The sequence below is a fragment of the Terrapene carolina genome, unplaced genomic scaffold, assembly GCF_002925995.2.
Source record: "Terrapene carolina triunguis isolate 2854851 unplaced genomic scaffold, T_m_triunguis-2.0 Scaffold62, whole genome shotgun sequence".
Classification (NCBI taxonomy): domain Eukaryota; kingdom Metazoa; phylum Chordata; order Testudines; family Emydidae; genus Terrapene; species Terrapene triunguis.
In genome coordinates, this window is record NW_020664413.1 from 9822875 (window position 1) to 9836450 (window position 13576).

General features: G+C 46.2%; 1 protein-coding gene across 4 annotated transcripts in view; it reads right to left on the reverse strand.

Annotated features, from left to right (window-relative positions):
- MYLK (myosin light chain kinase) overlaps nt 1-13576 on the reverse strand; it is a 306953-nt gene that overhangs the window by 97333 nt on the left and 196044 nt on the right. For all 4 annotated transcript variants that reach the window (XM_026647402.2, XM_024215844.1, XM_024215842.1 and 1 more), the window contains exons 13-14: nt 9556-9753; nt 7567-7813 (exon numbers count right to left, since the gene is read on the reverse strand). In XM_026647402.2, the coding sequence (XP_026503187.1) occupies nt 7567-7813; nt 9556-9753 (445 nt within the window). The remainder of the gene's footprint in view (nt 1-7566; nt 7814-9555; nt 9754-13576) is intronic.

The window sequence follows — 13576 nt, forward strand, 5'->3', positions numbered from 1 at the left end:
CGTGGGGCACCAAATTTCCTGGTGCCCTGCGCAGCTGCGTGCTGCTCCAGCACCTACCCGCCTCTTCCCCAGGACCTCCACCCCTGCCCTGCCTCTTCCCGCCCCGTCCCCACTCCATCCCTTCCCCAAAGCCCCCGCCTCTTCCCGCCCTGCCTCTTCCCACCTCTGAGGAGTGCAGCAGGGCCGGGCCGGCACTCACCAGCGGTGGGAAGTGCAGGGACCCAGCCCTAGTCGCGCCGCCAGTGAGTGCTGGGGGACTGTTCCTCCCTGCTCCCCAAGCCAGCCCCACCCCATGGAGGCCTGGGGCCAGCCCCTCCACCCCCACACAGGCCTGGGGCCCCACCCCGCGGGGGGGCTGCACAGGGCCCCAGAATAGCTAGGGACGGCCCTGGGTGCGTACTTTGTGCAGGGGTAGGAACGGCCCTGCCAACAGGAGTTGCCAGGGTCCCTTTTCAACTGGGCACTCCGGTCTAAAACTGGACACCTGGCAACCCTACTTGGGGGAAGGAGTGGGCAGGGAGGGGGCCTCAGGGGCAGAGGCCAGACAGGGTTGGGGGTGGAGCATGGTGGGGCTTCTGGGGGAGGAGGCCGAGCAGAGGCAGGCCTCCGGGTGGGCCCATGGTCTGGGTGTGCCCAGCCTCCCCAAATGGAGGAGTCACAAGCCGCCCATGGTCCAACCAATCCTAAAGAAACCACTGCTTGATGCTAGAGATCTTGTAAACTACTTCCTAATGCCCAGTCTTCCTTTGGAAGCAAGTAAATTAAGAAAACAGGAGAACAGCAACAGTCTCCAACATCATGTGTTAAGCTGCTAGTGTACTGGATTCCTCTCAACCAGGCTTCAAGCCAGGCATGGTACTGGGACAGCACTTTTTGCACTTTTTGCATCCACTTTTTGGATGAAGCCCTCCTGTTGTTCAGAGGCCAGGGACGGTACTTCTAGGCTCATCTTAATGGACCTTTTTGCAACATCTGATACCCAAATAATATTCCTTTCCCACCTCCAAGAAGATTTCAGTGTGAACGGAAACACTCTGAAATGTTGCAGGTCCTTCCTTCAGACCAGTGCCAGAGGAACCATGGAAGTCACTCCCACATGAGATAAATGACCATGGACCTCACCATTTTCATTACTGAATGCAGAACCCATTCATTACTTCAGCTTAGCTTTCCTTCTACAAGTTTTTCACACATGCAAAATAAACAAAGTAAAGAAAAAATCCTATAAACTACCCAGCTATTTCTCCTACAGTCTGGGAATGGAGGAGGGGGGAAAAGGGGGAGAGAGATTTCTATTTTTACATACTTGGGAAGCGTTCGGATACTATGGTGATAGTGGGCCACATAAGTGGCTAGATAGATAAAACCATCCTGAGGCAGTTTCCTAAATCCTTTTTTATGATCTACAGGTTCTAGCAAAATGCCTGGGATTTGGGACCACTGGCTTCATGCCTTGACTCTGCCACTGCTTCACGGTGTCCTTGTCCAATTGCTTTAACTCTCTGAGTTAAATCCTGGCTCCAGTGAAATTTATGTGCTTTTTACCATTGATTTCAATGGGGGCAGGATTTTACCTTTGCGCTTTAACTTCACCATCTATAAAATGGGGATAATATGACTTACTCACTTTTGCAAAGTGCTTTGAGATCTTCAGATTAATACGGTGATATAAGTGCAAAGAATTATTATTATTTAGGAGGGACTGGATGGCTCAGAGGATTAGTAAGAGGATATTAAGCATTTCACATACAGGATGCTGGTTTTGAGTGGCAATTTTTTTTTTATTTTTTTTGCATTCCTGCAACTTATTTTATATATCTATATCTATATCTATATAAACTCTCCATGTTGGGATCTTATACTCTAAACAGCAGCCAGAGGCAGATTTCAATGGCTGAGTTACCACAAACCCTCCTAATGCTGGAATTATGTATAGGTCCCTAAGTGTAGCGGAGTTTAATGGCTGCACTATAAAGAACCGTGTTTGGAAGTGTTGGATTCTGTAGAATTGCTCTGCGTAACACTGCTACACAGGACTTATCTTTAAAATATCAAAGAATTTAAAAAACAAACAAAACCCCAGCTGTGAAGCCTGAAGTGATTTTAAAAATAGCTTCTGTCCTAATTGTAGGATGTTTTCTCTCTGGAATGGCTTTTCTGTTCAAAATATCTTAAAATGCTAATTTCTTGGCAGGACTATTCAAATATTTTCACTGTACCTCAGGTCTGACACTTCCTGTATGTCCCCAGAAAGTGGGAAGCAAAGCAGCACAGCTAGCTGAAGTAAGGGGCCATGTTGAGGATTCCTGCTGAGTGGTGGCGTGTGAAACAAGGATTGCAGACTGAATTATGCTTTCTAAAAATTAACTGAAAAAGGGCGAACAAGTTGACCTCTAGCTGCAGCTCTGGTGCTTTAGGGACGCTCATTGTGAGGATTCAGAATAGAGTTTGGCAACTCTTTGCTCGGAGGCAGTTACATGGGAACAACATCCAGATCATGAAAAGTTTTAACCCTAAGAAAACTCACTAACTATACTGGGCCAGATCGTCAGCGTCAAAGGAGCTACACTGATTTACACAGCTAAGGATTGGGCCAAAAGTGTTTTTACACCTTTACTAGGGTTTGGCAACTCTGCAATGGAAAAGGGGACAAGAGAGGGGAGGTCACTGCTTTTTTCCTTAAAAACACACAGCATGTTGATAGCAGAGCACCGGATTTGCACAGAAATGAGTAACACATTCCCTCCGGACCATTGTTTCTAAAGAATAACTGCCACTGGGTGCAATCTGATGCATGCCAATTGCTCTGCAAATTACCTTTACTCAATAAAATTCAAGGTATCCCTGGCTTATGAGGAGGGGGAGCTAACTTTAGGTTTTCTTCACACCCTCAAAAACTCTATATAAAGTAATCAAAACTAATCAAACTTTCAAAGAGGCTGCTAAGGAGGAAGAAAGAGCAATTGTTATTGCTCCATTTAAATGGGAAGGGCTCGGCTACTATGGGGATAGGGTGACATAAGCAGAGCAGAGGATTTGCAGAAGAAGCAAGAGGATGATTCCTCAGCTCTCTGTTGCAAGACTGTGTTATTATGGAGACAATGGCTTGGCTTTAGGATTTGGGGGCTCCTCCAATTACTCCTGATCTTCCTGTTTACATCCGGAAAGGTGCATCAGGAAATAGAGAGCATTGCAAAGAAGCACAGAGATTTTTGCAAGATGAGATGATGATAAGGTGTATCAAAGTAGGCATCACTGACAGAGTGCGGGGGGGGAGGGGAAGAAGGTGTTTCCATTTCCTATAGTTAAAAAGCACTGCTTACCTTTAATTGGCTAAACCAATTTTTCTTTGCTTCCCGGCCCAGGATCTGATTTACACGGTTGTATCAGCAACCGGATTCTGCTGCCTTGTCTCTCAACTGAGCAGAGTTGCTGTTGCAGCTATCCAGGCTGCCGTTTTCCATCTCAATGGCTGTAGCTCAGGAGCGGGTGACTCGATCCCTCTATTTATACTAATTTGTGGGACACCATTCCTATGGCCCTTTACAATAACATGTCAGCAAAACATTGCTAAGGTAATGAAAACAAACACAGCTACCACAAAGAACTGAGTTCTGTTTAGTTTTAAAACAAGGAACAGTATCAGCTTAACCACTGTCCCTTGACATTCAGCATTCCACCCCCCAAGGGACAAGGTAAGCAAATAGTCCAGTTAGCATTTATGGAAGGAAAAGAAAGGGAGCTAAATAATAAACACTGATAGAACACAATGACCAGACTGGGTTGTATGCCTGTGTGAATTAACTGGGACACAATGGAGTGGAAGAATGAAGGTAAGAGGCCTAAAGATTTTTAACATTTTTTGAATATGTGGGTGGTCAATGCAAATGGAAAATTGGGGAAGACATGAACAACATTTGGTCGTGCTTAGAAACCTCAGAGAAAGGCATCTTAGAAACACCTAAGATAGATAGACTATCACACTTGATCAGTCTCTAATTCTTAAAGGTGTCCCTGTAGACGTCAATGGGAGTTTTGTCATCAGCTTCAGGGGGCCAGGATGTCACTGTGCAATTGCTTTAGGGCTTGTGCAAGGTGCTATATAAAATGAATATGAGAAATGGCAAAGTACATTTCATTTGAAGAAAAATAGACTAAGTTTTAAGATCTTCTGGTGCACTATATTACCAGCCTGCTCTATTGTTCGGATTTCTCAGTTATGCTATGTGATGGGGTATCCACCCCACACAGGACTGGAAGGGGTTAAGGTGGCCAGCTAGGCCTATTAACTTCACAGGCTGCACCTGGAGGAAGAGCCATGGTGCAAGGAATTGATTATAAGCAGGTTCAGCTGGGCAGGAATAGGCAGGGCCTATAAAGCCAGGAAGCTGGCAACAGAGAGGGGCTGCTGCTGGGAAAGAGCAGTCACTCCCTAGTAAGAGGGAGGAGGGTTTGGCGCTGGTACTCCCAGAGTGATAGGAAGCAGTCCAGGGAAGGAGCAGTGAGGGCTGGGAAAGTAAAGAACAGAACTGCTGGGCCCTGAACTGGAACCCAGAGTAGAGGATGGGCGCAGGTTCCCCTACCAGCCATTGAGGGAGTGGCACCTGAGGCAGTGAATAGGTCCTGGGAAAACTGCCTAGGGCTGCTGAAGGAAAGACTTTGATATACCCCCAGAAGGGGGAGATGCCGAGTGACCTAGCCTGAGGGCTGAGTCACAAAGACGACACTTCAGTTCCTGGGCTGAGAGAGGAGTGACAGACCTGAGAGAAAGATGGTGTGGCGACGTGCAACCTCTAGAGCTAATCCCCAGAGTGACGAAGAGGAGGCACCAGACTACCGGTGAGTGGTGCACCCCATCACATGCTATCATAAAATCCAGTAGCACTGACACAGAAGCATCCGGCCCTCTCAGAGCCATGCAGTTAAAGAAAAGGCAAATAGACTCAGCTGTCACTGCCCCAGATAATGTTTAGATTGGCAATAAACATATTTTCATACTCCACAAACAGTCGAGTGTGCAGGACAATGTGGGCTGCTCATGAACTATTCATGTTGGGCCAGATTCTCAGCTGCTGTCAATTAGTGCAGCTCCATGGAAGACAATGGAGCTATGCTGATTTATACCAGCTGAAATTTCTTCAGCTATTATTTGTGGTGAGTGGTTGGTTACCTAAAGCGCATGGTTTTATTTCTGCTCCCTGAATGGTAACTGAAACTTTTACAAACCAGAGGAGTGTAATCAGGGATTTCAAAATTCACCCCGCAATAATTCCAACATAGCTTTATTATGGAATAGAACAAACAAAATGAGTGCACTGATCCTTGTGTGATCCTCAACAATTCTTGTTGTAAAAGGATTAGGGAATAAACTAACTTTTATGCAGTCTCTCTGTTATGCTTTCTTCAGTTTGCTATTTCATATCTGCATCAAGCCCACCAGAAATCTCCTATGGCACTGGCTTTGTTACAGAATTTTCTGCTCTTAGCTGTATTTTCTAGTCTATCACGTTTATGGTATGGTAAGCCTTCCATTTTAGGTATGTCCTCGCTGCAGAATTAGCTTGGGTGTGCCACACTGCAAAGTCACACTTGAGTTACTGTGTCCTCACTAGTGCTGTATTCACCTGTCTCTCACTAGGACTTCTGGGGACATGCCCCATGGTTTTATTGTGCTGCAGTAAGCTGAGCCGCTCCCAGTGTCTGTCCTTCTGGGCACACAGAAGTCATGGACTATCAGCACTTGAATGATTAATCCTGTGTCCTCACTGCAAGGTCCGTTACCAGCCTGAATAAAAGCAGAATATGGGCTTCCACACCCTCAGTCAAGCCACCTAGCATGGGTTGAAAGCATCACTTAAGCTGAGTGAGAGGTTTTTGTGTGAGGAGGGGAGGCAGGGTTAGGCGAGAAAAAGCACAGGCTAACTCTGCAGTGAAGACATACCCCAATGAATCAGTGTTGTGACTCCTCTGTGCTCCTTTAAAATTTTAGTGTCATCCTAATGTATGCTGCACAGTGTGTTATGTAAGGTGGAAAAAAATAACATGTGCAAGAGTGAGTAGAACTGGAGTACAAACGTTTGAAAGTAACACTGAAGAAGTTCCTGTCTAAACTGTCCACTAGTCAATCTGGACTAAAAAGGTAGCATATAGACAGAGCAATCAGAGCAAATGCATTTTTTCCCCTGATGTCACAGGCTCAAAGATCCACGGAAGTTAAATAAAATTTAATAAAGTAAGTCACAAAAATTAGCCAAATAAGGCAATACATCAAAGTATGGTACCTAGCGCAGAATGATATCGGTCTAAAGTTATACAATTAAGTTTGTTATGACCATAATGGGAATATGTTTCTAGGTCTGATTGTCACCATCAAAAAGGGAAATAAAGCTACAGCACTTTCTATGTGACACAGAAAGGCAGCAAAGTTGATGCTAGATTTGAAGGGCATAATTTTAAGAACGGATTAAAAGGCAAATCCTAGAGAATTTTTAAAAAGCACCTTCCAGGTTTTTAGGGGATTAACACAAGCATGGAATATCTTGCTCAATAAAGGCAATGTATAATGGTGTCTTAGCCCAAAAGAGGGGTCAGGAAATTAAAATATTTGAAGTAGATGGTCAGGAAGTGCATCCCCCCATGTGGTGAGTCAAACATGTGAAATGGCCCTTTCCGGAGGGATTGTTCCCGCAAAAAGCTGGGGTCATTAGAAAAAAAGCCAATGAGATAGCAGGGGAGCACGGTAAACAAATAGGTTGGCCATGACATCCACGATTAGATACATATATTACCTTTGCCGCTGCCGCTGGGCAAGCTTGATTTTTTTCCCCCCCAGCATCTAAAAAGAAAATTATGCCCCTACTCTCTCCTTCTCTCTGCCCCCTTTTTGTCTTTCAAATGCACCTCATTTCCTGTCGCAGCTTTAAATGGGTCTTTTGACCTGTCACATGGACCCAGCTACTTTATTATTCACAAAATAGTACTTTACATGTCTACAGCACTTTGATTCAGGGATCACAAAGCACATTACCACCATTTATGAACCCCTCTAACATCTGTTTTATAAACGGGTAAGGAGTTGCACCAAAAGATTAAGTGACTTCTCAAGGTCACACGGGGAGTCAGGGGCAAGACCAGGAATAGAACTCAGTCCCCTGCTGTAACCATTGAGCTAGACTCCATCCAGACCCTTCCAGGAGATCAGGAACCAGCCAGGGGAGGACTGGTTACACTGAAAGGCCATGGCTGGCCGTTGGGAATAACAGGCATGCTGTCCAGGACAGCACCATGTAAGCCAATGGGATGAGTGAATGCAAGGCTGTGAAGCAGGCAGCATGAAGTTCTATGCCTTCCTAGGGTGGTGGGAGGTTTTAGGAAACGAAGATGTAAATGCGAGGGGTCTTGTTTTGTTCAGGGGATGGAAAAGGGAGGGATGCCTGGCTGCAGTTTGGGGGATGGAAGTGGGAGGGGGATGAAAATAACTACATCAAAGTGCTCCAAGGGCTGGGGAAACAACAAATCTGCACCTCAAAAAATGGCTACCAGGTATTTCTTTTGTGGTGAACGTACCTGAGCTGGATTTCATACTGTCCAGCCTGACGGCGCTGCACATTTCTCATGATCAGCGTGAAGATGTCCTCGTTTTGCAGGATCTCACACCCTGCTCCCGGCATTATTTCCTGCCCATCTTTAAACCAGTGAACTGTGGGGAAAGGGTCTCCAGCGATGGCACAGGAAATAAGGACATTCTGTCCAGGAGCCGCTGTCACTGATCGTGGTTTGCTAATGAACCAGGGTTGAATACCGTCCTGAGGTTCTGCAGCACACAAATGAAGGAGCAATGTGGCATTCAAAAAAATAAGCAAGAGAAATGGCCACACCTAAGTGTGAGCATCCAACTGACTACACTACATACAAAGTAACCACAGGGTCACAAGGGAATTTTGAACACTTTAGGGTATAATCTTCTAATTTGATAACACAGCTGGCCTTTAGCCTTGCAAGAAACTCTTAGAAATACTAATATTAAGCAATGATAGATCACATTATTGGCCAGATTTAGGCCCATGTTACAAAGTTGCCCTAAATGGAGAACTGAGGATTTCTCTCTAGTGTATGGGGACATGCTGGGAGCAGGTGTGGAGTCAGTGGAATGTGATCCATGGAGCTGTTACAAGCTAGTGTAGCAGATCTGCCATGAGGCTGAACCCTGAAGGCTGAATCCTGGGTTGGGCAGAGGGGGAAAGGCAGACAAAGCCACCTCTTCATTGCAAACCCAGGTGTGCCAGTCACCGGTCTGCTGTATCCAAGGATTAAGCCCTATAGCCTCCAAATCATTTAGAAACATTAATTTATCAGATAACTCCTGGGAAATAGATTTCCCATTTTAAGGAATCCGGGACAGAGGAATTCAGGACAATGTTTGGAACTCCTCTCTGATTTTGGGTGTCCAAATTGAGACATCTTGGGCCCAATTTTCAGAAGTACCGAGCACCCATAATTCTAAATAATATGAATTGGAGCAATAGATGCTCAGTCAGAGCTATAGATGCTCAGCGCTATAGATGCCTCACATCAACTTGGGCCTTCAAAATTAAAATAAATAAATAAATTAATGGAGATATTTATCTCCTAGAACTGGAAGGAACCTTGAAAGGTCATTGAGCCGAGCCCAGCCCAGCCCCCTGCCTTCACTAGCAGGACCAAGTACTGATTTTGCCCCAGATCCCTAAGTGGCCCCCTCAAGGATTGAACTCACAACCCTGGGTTTGGCAGGCCAATGCTCAAACCACCGAGCTATCCCTCCCCAGCAAAATCAGAGAGGAAAACTGAATGAAGATTTGACTTATCGAGGGCCCCAGTGAAAGAACCAAGACTGGAGTGCTTGAAAACTTATGGCTGCTTCTCATATACTTAAGTGACTTGACCATGCTACATCCCTGTATTTTTCTTTAAAAAGAGATGGTATTGAGTGCACCTAAAGACCCATGCACTTAGCTTAGGGCAGAGCCCCCTCCCTGTACCTCAAACCACATTAAGGATGGGATTTACATCACACAGAAGTTGCCTTCACAGACTTCATTTATGGGGTTGTTTTCAAATTGCAGATTCCACGTATTCCTCACACATTATTCTTATGGTGCTAATAATAAAAGAAGCCAGCATGCCTGGCTCCTGGGCAGGTTTTCCAAATGCCCAGTGCTTTAATTAGAAAGAAAAACAGCATTAAATGGTTTACAGTAAGTCCATAGCTAAGTAAGCCTTGATAATCAGAATCTGAAGTGGTATTTAGCAGAATTCTTGCACTGTCCTTAGCAATAGTGTGCAGGGATGAGGTTTTTAAACTATAATGGGAAATCCCATAGTAAAAATGGAGAAGTTGCTTCTGCTCAACATCTCTCTTAACCCAGACACACAGATCTGAGTGCTCGCAGTATCCACCACAACATACCTTACATACACTATCTACTTTAAATAGACCCTCATCCAGCAGACTGGAATGCTGTCCTTTGTGCTCTTCCTAAACTTGGAAGGTTCAGAGAGCTTCAAGCTTCATACCTTGTACAGTCAAAGTTGCTTGGGTCTGAGTTTCTCCTAAGTCATTCCATGCTTCGCAGGTATATTTGCCCGTGTCCTCAGGGAATACCTCCTGGATGTACAGGCTGTATTCATTGCCTTTCTTTTCAAAGTGAAAGTCTTCTGTCTCTTGGATTTCTTTCCCATTGTGCAGCCAGATAATTTCAGGAGGTGGGTTAGCTGCGCAACACCAAAAAAAACAAAAGGCATCAACACAACTGAAATGAGACGCAACCTCATCAACTTCTTAGGATCTCAGAAAAGGCCCATTTCAGCCATGGCATAAGCAGGCACAAATCACACTGATTACCTATTGCATGCTGTGCCTTTTTGTGCTAGGACTTGGATCACAACTCATGAAACACTCTGAAAGACATTTGGTATAAACACAACTCAGCTTGTTGCATTATCTCCCCTGCCACAGCTCCTTTTTTTAATTTACTACCATGTATGGGATCAGCATGGAAACACAACCCACTTGTAAAGTTGAATCTGTATCTGCCTCACCCAGATTCAAGCCAGAATCATCTATTAGGGTCACAATAGAAGTGATCAAAGATTGTGATTTCAGGTACGGAAGAACTGGCAGAAGAAACAGTTACTTATTGTAACTGTGGTTCTTTGAGATCTGATGCAGATGTGTATTCCATTTAGGTGTGCGCGCGCCCAGCACACCGGAGCCAGAGAATTGTGCCTAGCAGTATCCGTAGGGGGCAGTGCTTGTGCAGCGTGCCCATAGCCCCTCCCCTGGCTATATGAGGCAGTGCTGCCTTGACCCCCCCCGTTAGTTCCTTCGTGCTCAACGTTCAAAGACTAGGCTCCAATGCAGAGGGGACAGAGTGGGTCATGGAATACACATCCACATCATATCTCTAAGAACCACAGTTACAGTAAGTAACCGTTTCCTCTTCTTCAAGTAGATGCAGCCACGTATCTCACTTGGGTGGCTCACAAGCAGTACCCACCCCAAGAGGCGGGGCTCAGATTCTATCTAAACGTTTGCATCTGCTCTGGATGACACAGTAATGGCATAATGGTTCGTAAATGTACGTATGGACAGCCAAGTGGCAGCCCTGCAAACGTCCAATATTGAAACATCACTGAGGAAAGCTATTGACATAGCTTGCACTCTCATAGAATGAGCTCTCACCTGCTGAGGAGGTATAGTCGAAGCTATTTTGTATGCAATCTTGTTACAGGATGTTATCCACTTAGAGATCGTTTGCCCCTTCATATGATCTGCATATTACACAGATGAGGCGAAACAAAAATGGTTTAGTCCTGCGCAGGTAGGTTAGACATCATCTAATGTTTGGAGATGATGCTCTCCAGGGATGAATGTGGCTTAGGAAAGAACACAAGTAAATACACTCCCTGGCTCAAATGAAACTGAGAAATCACATTAGACAAATTGTTTTGGGTGCGGCAGTAAAGTAACTTTTTCTTTGGAGAGTAGGTCAGGATTGGGAGGAAGGGATATGGGAGGCTGAATCACCAGCACAAGAAGGCTGGAGAAACAATACTGCCTCAGCCATGCCAGGGCAATCAGGTTGAGCTTGGCCCAATCCGCTTTCAGCTGGAGGATGACCTGTGGAATGATTGGGATCAGGGGAAAAGCATACAAGAGAACCGATTGCTAGCTGAGATGGAAGGCATCAGTCAGGGAGCCCAGACTGAGGCCCCCTCAAGAGCAGAATAGACGGCACTTCCTGTTGTCCCTTGTGGCAAACAGGTCGATCACTGGAATGCCCCATGCTACAAGGATGACCCACAGGATGCTTGTCTCCGGGGACCACTCGTGACTCAGGGAAAAATTCCTGCTGAGATGGTCTGCGAGATGATTCTGGACACCAGGCAAGTGATCAGCTATTGAGTGATACGCTTCTCAGTGCAGAACTGCCATAACCTGATTGCCTTTTAGCAGAGCACCCTGGAGTGTGCTCCCCCTTGTCTGTTGACATAATACATCGCGGTGGCATTGGTACGTAGGTGAACCATTGAGCCCCTCATACAGTCCAGAAAGGCATGACATGCATTGTAGATGGCCTGAAGCTCCAGCACGTTGATATGCAGCGAGGTCTCCTGCTCTGACCACGGACCCTGAACTTTCAGGGATCCCAGATGTGCTCCCCAGTCCACTGGGAAGGTGTTGGTGATCACAGACTTGGTTGGTAAGAGCTGGACAAAAGGAATGCTCTGACATACATTTTCCATAAGTGTCCACCACTGCAAGACGTCCAGGACAGCAGAGGGAGATGGACCAATCTGTCCAAGGGATGAAGAGTCAAACAGTAAACTGTTCTGAGACACAGTTGAAGGGGGCAAAGACCCAACCTTGCAAACTGAACCACCTGTGTGCAAGTGGACATGTGGCCCAAGAGCCTCAGGCACATCGAACCGTTGTGGAGGGCTGAGACTGCAGACCGAGACAAAGGTGGTGAATTGCCTGAAAACGACCAATCATCGAAAATGCTATCAAACTCTTAGAGTCTATTAGCGCCCCAATGAACTTGATTTTCTGAGTGGGAGCCAAAGTTGACTTCCCAGTGTTTAGGATGAGACTCAGATGATCAAGTAAATGCAGTGTAGTGTGCACATGAGCCAGAACTTCCTCTCTGGGCCTGCCCCATAGTAGCCAGTTAACCAGAAATGGGAAGATATGGATTCCCTTCTTTCTGAGGTACACCATCACCATGATTGTACACTTGGTAAATACCCAGGGGACAGGGGCAGAACAGATGAGAGGCTGAAAGGAAGCACCATGAACTGAAAATGGCACTCTGCCACGACAAACCAGAGGAATTTTCTGTGGCTCAGAAAATCACCACATGAAAATAGGTATCCTGAAAGTCCAGAGCAGCAAACCAGTCATTCTGAAACAATGTGGGGAGGATAGTGGATAGGATGGCCATTCAGAACCTCAAGTATCTGATATATTTGTTGAGATTGCAAAAGACGAGAATAGGTCTTACCCCCTCCTTTTGGATTTGGGAATAGAAGCCCTGACCCCAGTGTTCTGGAGGAACTTTCTCCACTGCTCTCAGAGCAGACCTGCTCGAGGCATAGTATCTCGTGAGAACAGGCCCTGAAGAGGGACAGGGAGGGAGGGTGGGGTGGAGAGAAACTGGATGGCATAGCCCAATCTGACAGTGCTTAGGACCCACCTCTCAGTGGTAATTAAGCCCCAAGCATTGTGATAGCTAGCCAGCCCGTCCCGGACAGAGGCGATGACTGGACCATTGCTCTGGACAAAAGAGTCAAAATGGGAGCTCGGGGTCGGGGGGGGAGAGGGGGACATCAGAGGGTAGGGGTGTGTTGACTGGCCAAACCCCGGACCTGAATACTTTCTCTTCTGAGACCTATGCCCCTTTCTGAGGTAGCTCCATTGTCTTGGGGAAGGGACAGGCTGCTCAAAGGTGTGTTGCAGACAGTATTTTTGCTGCTATGGACCACCATAGTGGTGCCTTTGCACTGCTGGAATATACACCCCCCAGAAACTTAACGTAACCCTAGAATCCTTGAAGAAGTGGAGCCTCGTCCATCTTGTCTGAAAAAAGCACTCAGCTGTCGAAGGGCAAATCCTCCATAGTCTGTTGCATGCCGGGAACAATGCGCACATTCTCCAGCAAGGACACCCTTCTCATGGTCCCTGCCGAGGCCATCACTCTGGTCGACGTGTCTGTGACATCCAAAGTGGACTGCAATGTCTTGGCCACCTAGCAGCCTTTGGCAATGAACCCCTGAAACTTCTCCCTGGGGGCTTCAGGCAACTGATCTGCAAACTTAGACATAGCCGTCTAATTCACAAAATTGTATTTGGACAACAGTGCCTGCTGGTTTGCAATCCACATTTGCAGGGAAGAGAAGATCTTTCTACTCCTTGTCCTTAGAAGTGGACTTAAATCTGCCCTTCCGGGTTCTATTATTCATGGCAGTTACAACCAGGGAAATTTGGGGCCAGATGGGAGTAAATGCCCTCAAATCCCTGCACCGGTACAAAATA